Below are 6,718 nucleotides of genomic sequence, written 5' to 3' on the forward strand. Positions count from 1 at the left end.
TATATATATATATATATATATATATATACAATAGCATGTACCGAGACGACGCTCCGAATTGTATGGTGTGTCCTATCCGCACGCGATGGAAAGCACGTGGGCGGATGGGGTTCTTATTGAGCTTGGTACCGTGAGTGCTGCCCAAATCATACAGGTATACCCCGTCGTTCTCGGCCCTGTGTTGCAAGATCTGGTCAATAAAAGCCGATAGTATAGATATAAATTAGGGTTTTGGGATTAGAAAGTAGACGTAAAAATGTCACACACAGAAAATGCCACGTTTGGGGTAGCGAATGTTTGAGATAAATGTATGTACGAGAAGTCATGCATAAGTGCTTATTATCGATATTAATATATCTATGTATAAATTCTAGTGAACACCACCTATCGACAAAATCAGTTCAGAAAGAAAGCAGCAACTAATAGATGATTTAAGTATTTAAAGTCAATAAATCGAGAGTATGAAATTGAATAATACACTACAAGAATACACTTGCACATGCATACTTAACCCTTTCTCAAGGAGATAGTTGTATTTAGTAAGTAAAAAGTTCATACACCGATACCTTAATACAAGTCTCCCTAACCACTCACATTCACACAGCGCTCCACCACAGACGACATGAAGCTTATTTAGCAATGAGTTCGTCATGGGGATTGGCCTCAGGCATCGGACGTCTCAACTTGAGACAAATGGGGTTTGCATGGATACAAAGATGCGTAGAACTCAGATATATGGATTCACGCACATCAACACACACACACATACATACACACTTGCATACATACATACATACATACATACATACATACATACATACATACCGCATGAAACCGTGATATCGATGGATGTTCCATGGGGAAGTGGTTGCGGGCATCTCGGCCTACCACATAGAATGGCTCGTCGCTGATATTGTCTGATTGCACAATGACGCCACTCTTGAGCACCTCTATGCGATACGGGATGTTCGGAACATTCTCACCCCACGAGGGCAAGTTATAGTCGAAGGGGAATGGAAAGGGCTTCTGAGCGTTCCCGGCACTCTGGCTTGGTGCTGGTGTGGGAGTGGCCTGGGTGAGGTATAGCAATTGCGCGAATGACGTATGAGTATGGTATATTAGGGCGACGACGAACCAGATAGGAAAATACTGTGAGGTACTTGACCACGGCTCCCACTACGAAACGTGGCAGTTGAGGGGATATGAACATGGGTGTAGGACACATTGACTTTTTTGGATGATATCTGTTGATGTACGTATGTACCTGTACACACGAGTGTTATCGAGAGCCATATACAATGGTCGGTATCACAATGATAGAGATGTGATAGGTTGGACTCGGTATAGTGGCTAATTCTTCAAGCGAGACCTAAATATAGCTGTTATCGTGGATAGACTGATATCCCACGCGTCGTCTACTATCGCACACACACACACACACACACAACCAAAATAAAAAAACACACACCCACACCTACACACCCACACATATATATACGTATTATGATGCTAACTAAGCTCAGATACCCGTGCGAAGATAGAACTGGTGACATATGTGCGATTCTTCTTCGTCGAGATTTGTCAGAACAAGAAGAGAGCGAGTAGAAAACCAATCTACAAATAAGAATATACAGCGTACTGGTAGTACCCTCATGGATACATGTTAGTTCTGCAGTGACATGACTACGATGTGCCCAAATTCTACTCTGAAGCATACCAATTCTATCATGGGCCACTGGTAAAATACACAGACCATTCCATATGCTGATTCAAAAATTAGACAGTCTCGCCAGTAGAGTGTGCAACCAATTATCTATCGAGCTACGAGCACAAATACATCGGATCACCTAATATACACTCATAAAGCTGCGCGCAAGCATAGAACCTCACAATATGTATTCACACAGGCACCACAGCACAGAAAAAGCGCGTCCCAATATGTGTAAACCCTGACTCAAGCCATGTGAGACAACTCTATCTGGACACGCATTCAACGCACACGCAGTGACAATGTATGATCGATTACAATGTACACTGGCGTGGAATATGCCACTCGACTACTCTGTATGGTGAGAAACTAGAAGACTGGATGAAGTGCAAGTGCAATGCTAAACACTGTTACGAGTGTGTAAGCCAAAGGCACGTGTATCGTACGAGTATAGAGTTAGAAATGTAGATACATTTTATTGTATGAACTAATAGTATACAGACAGTACAGCACCGCGCCCTGCCCCACGCGTGTTTCTATATACACTGCACGGTTAACTTCGGCAGAGGTCTGGAAATCTTTACTGTGGTGTGTGTAGGCGGGGATTCACGTTTGATTGACTGAGGAGACGGTCTGTATAGTTTGGGTGTGAGAGTGTGTAGATGTGACAGTGAGTGTGTGTATGCGGGTTGTAGGTGCGAGTGTGCGGGTTGTAAGTGGTTAGTTGTGTGCGAGAGCGATTCTACTGATATTGCTTTAACATTGACGGCTTGTACATATTGATAGTCTGCGAGCCTTAGGGGTGCACGAGTCTATATGAAATATCGTCTCTTTTGGTGTAAGTGTACGTTTAGGAGTTTTGTATGCATTTATGTGTTGGTATGTAGAAGTATATTTTTGGAGTTTAGGCTCGGATTGCGCATTCATACGCCAGCGCCCACACGTCAGCCTTACATGAAGTTTTCAGACTCAGCACCCGACGTGCCCATTAAGAAACGGTGTGTGGGACTAGCATACGCGCGAGTCACTAAGAAATACGAATGCATTTCAATCTCATGTATAACACCACAGACACAATTATACAACATAACAAGCTTAATACACTCGCCACACACACACACACACACACACACATTGCATACCTGTACAGTCTTCTCAGGTGGTGGTGCGTCCTTATGAGTGTCCACAGCCTTTCTAACAGGTAGTGCAGGCACAGCGAATCCCCCTTCACTCTTCTTGTCACCAACTGCGCCCTGATTCTCTACATTACTTGCACCTGCACTCGTGCTTGCGGGGCTTGTTTTGGCCTTTAACTTGCCCACCGGTAATGCGGGCACTGCAAAGCCATCCAGTGGAGTCTGCTGCGATGTTCCCGTCTTTGTGTGCGTGTTCGTTGGTCCTTGCGCGGGGGTGTTGTGGGGTGTAGGCGCTGAGATAATTGTAGGTGTGGGTGTAGTCTGTGATAAGCTGGGAGTACCTGCTGCATTGGTACTTCCGGGTGTGGTGTGAGCAGGTGTGGCTGTTGGCGTATTGGGTTTGTTACTCGCCATGGGGAGTGGCAGGGCGAATCCTGTGCTATCGGTCCAACTCTTTGCACCCCCGCTCGAACTGACAGGGGTAGGTACCGCGAACGAAGCATCGTCACTTGCTTTCGACTTCTCCAAACCCGCATCCGTACTCGCACTCGCACTCGCAATTTGTACTGGTTGCGGGGCGGTAAAAGCATCACCATCCAAATTTCCTTTCTTCGTGTGGACAAAACTATCAGTATTCATACTACTTCCCATTACAGGGGTGTATGCAGGCACATCAGTGCTACTAGCCTGAGGTGTGTGTGCGGGCACGGCGAAACCTTCCGCGGTCTTTGCCTGTATCATCTGCGTGTCTGTGGGGAAGTCGCTGGGCGTGTTGCTGTGAGTGGGTTTAGGCCGCGGCGTACTTGCATGCGCTTTGGGGGTACTTGTATTCCCATCTAATCCAAATGCCGTGGTTAGTGGCGCAGCGTTAACACTAGCCCCAGCTGTACCGCTATTCAAGCCAGTCCGGTTAACAGGTTTTGGGGCAGTGAACCCCTTTACCATAGCCTTCGCAGCCTGTTGCACATCCGCATCCGCCGCACTCGCGGGTGTACTAGGCATTGACGTACTCCCACTCACGCCTTTACCTAGACCCTCCCCTTTACCACTTTCCATCACCGAATTGGCTCCCATCTTTTGTTGCAGTAGCTTCCATGGCGCAGGAGTGTCTCGTCGACCCATCGATGATTTCTTAGCCATGGGTGTCTGCTGCGGATCGTGTTCCAAACCCACATCATCAAACCGCCTCTTACCCACCTCAACGCCTCCACAAGTACTTGCATGTGCGTCTGCCCCGGGGTCTACCTGGGCTGAGTTAATATGGCGGGCACCTTCTTTTGGTGTGCCCTCTACTCCCTGACTGGGCTCATGTCCCTGTATCTCGGTCTCTCTCTGCGCCTGTCCAGAAAGTTGGGACAAAGGGACAGGTGCGGGTGAGACACTACTCAAAGCCGAGGCATGTCTGGGTCGTGCTAAGGGGGTGTTAAACATGCTACCGGTGACACTATTAAAGCTACTGTTAATGGTCGTGTTCATATCAGTACTAGTACTTCCATCGAAGCTAGTGTCCAAGTCTATACTCTCGTTCAGATCGATACTCCGTGATATGGATTTAGAGTCGCTGTTAGCATTAAGTGTGGGTGTGGGAGTGTGGCTGTTGCTGCTATGCTGAGTATCTGTGTGGGGATCTGCTTGCCTCTGCGGGTTTGCGAAGGGAACATCGCGTAAGTGCTGGGGTAGTTGTTGCCCACTTCCTAAGACCTGATGTGGATACATACGCAGTTATAGGATAGGATGAGTTGATTCATAACACTCCATGACTATAAATGTTTATGGAAAGGCTTACAACACATGGTAATAGCACATTTACATTTGTAAATGAGCGGATATATCGCACATATCACAACAGGGTCCTCAAAGCATCTTGTATACCTGAGTAGTATTCTACAAAATCTTGAAAAATATAGCTAATCGAGCTCGAAGCAATATATATAAATATGAATAAATATGAATATATATATAAATATATATATAAATATAAATACATACATATATATAAATATTAATAATATATAATATAATGTAATAAGTAATAATATATAATGACATATAATAATATATACGCTTGCATGTCTTTCACGCAAACTCAAAATAATGAGCTGTAAATTATTCAATCTTAAGTTCAGACACATGACAATGTGAATAAGAAACAGTATGTATATAGTATAAAAGTATAGAAAAATATGAACAATACGATCAGTCTATATGGGATCTAATAGTGGCCTCGTATATTACCTTCTGGGGCGTATCGCTCAGTAGTCCCATAGAAGGCACATGCTTTCCAGTGTTGCTGCTTCTATCGACCACATGCGAGCCGGAAGTACTGCCCATCGCTTCAAATCCACGGCCGCCCCCAGACTTGAGCTTATCTAAGAGATCAGTGGGAAACGGCGTATCCTTCCGAGCCAAAGAGTTTGCGCTCAGTTGCCTTGGCAACCGTGCTGGCAAAGGCGTGGATAGTGTATGCGGTATAGTATTTGTATCGGATTGCGCAGATTGAGTGATAGTGTGATCCTTGACTGAAGTTCCAACAGCGCTATCGGCTGGTGGTGCAGCTTTGCGCTGCACCGGTGTTGCCGGTATTGTGAATGATTTATCATCCATATTCAGAACGACTATAAATACATATATGAACTTTCTGAGTGTATGTATCTATTTATATACACATATGCTCTTGTGAAAACACATCTACTGAAAAGCTTTGCAAGCCAGTCTATGCCTCGCAACAGAATGAAGACACCTCTAAGTAGTATCAGAATACACCTTTGAGGTATGTATTTGTGTGGGTATACTAATCTGTGCACTTGTACCCTCACTACACTACAAATACTTGTGGCAGTTGAGATTTGTATGAAGTAATTACGTGTATTGATTGCACATCCCATATTCCCGCGTAAAAGCTCATTTTTTTTACCTTAAACCATTGAAATCCTGGTATTTAAAAATAGGTATGTGTAAATGATTTTTTATTAGTTGAATACAAACGGGCCGGATTACAGGCGGCCATATACGACACCTGAATGTTGAAAACTTGAACGATGTAGTATATACGAGGCAGAGAGTGTGATCTGAATATACAGCATGTGAAAATAAACGACATTATATTAAACTGATGTCTGATAAGCACACAACTCTATAAAAAGCCGAATGCATAGTCAAATGAGACTGAACTTCTGAGTCTGTCCAGTCACAGTGTCTCACTCTCTCGACTCTCAGCCTCTCTGGCTGGAGTTTCTGCTGGAGATGGAGTCTACGTGTGCGTAATATTTACATCTGCGACAAGGTGATGGTATATATATATATATACATATAAATCACTAGTGGAAGTTGTAGTTGGTCGATTGTATAGTAAATCCAGAGTACACGGTTCTTTCAGGTTAACCTTGAGTGCAATATGACGAACAAGGAAGTGGAAACATTCACACTGGAAGCCGACAATGAGTTGCGAATTGAGGTGAACGCAGACACCTCCGTTACGATAGAATTATTAAAAGGCACAGCCGAGATATTCGGTACTGAACTAGGTAAACGACAACTTGCTTTTCATCGCATATCTTAGCAACCTTGCCTTGTTGAGCCCAACTTGTTCAAAGTGCAGGAAATACCTTGTTACAGTTTGTATATTCATTTTGTAACAGAGAGGATGTGGGTTTTCTCGCGTGTGGTCGGTATAGATGAATAGCTTAAACTGAGTGGGTCTATAATAGGCATATTATAACATTCATTTTGTTAGACTTTTATTCTGTGTTCAGCTGACGTACAAAGTCGTAGTTCTATGTACTACTCGGGCACACAAGTTCATATGTAGTTGCGAATGTACTTGCATGTATCAACATAAAAGTGATTGCAATTTAATATGAGTCTCTTTGGAATA

The 6,718-nt window shown here is 44.0% G+C and overlaps 1 protein-coding gene across 1 annotated transcript in view; it reads right to left on the reverse strand.

Annotated features, from left to right (window-relative positions):
* The window catches only part of SARC_04764 (hypothetical protein), a 10,985-nt gene extending 5,410 nt beyond the window's left edge, over positions 1 to 5,575 (reverse strand). The window contains exons 1-4 of the mRNA XM_014301398.1: positions 5,080 to 5,575; positions 2,851 to 4,182; positions 826 to 1,071; positions 42 to 190 (exon numbers count right to left, since the gene is read on the reverse strand). Of these exons, the coding sequence (XP_014156873.1) occupies positions 42 to 190; positions 826 to 1,071; positions 2,851 to 4,182; positions 5,080 to 5,448 (2,096 nt within the window). The 5' untranslated portion in view covers positions 5,449 to 5,575. The remainder of the gene's footprint in view (positions 1 to 41; positions 191 to 825; positions 1,072 to 2,850; positions 4,183 to 5,079) is intronic.
* Between the last annotated feature and the right edge of the window lie 1,143 nt (positions 5,576 to 6,718).

The sequence above is a fragment of the Sphaeroforma arctica genome (assembly GCF_001186125.1).
Source record: "Sphaeroforma arctica JP610 unplaced genomic scaffold supercont1.280, whole genome shotgun sequence".
Classification (NCBI taxonomy): domain Eukaryota; class Ichthyosporea; order Ichthyophonida; genus Sphaeroforma; species Sphaeroforma arctica.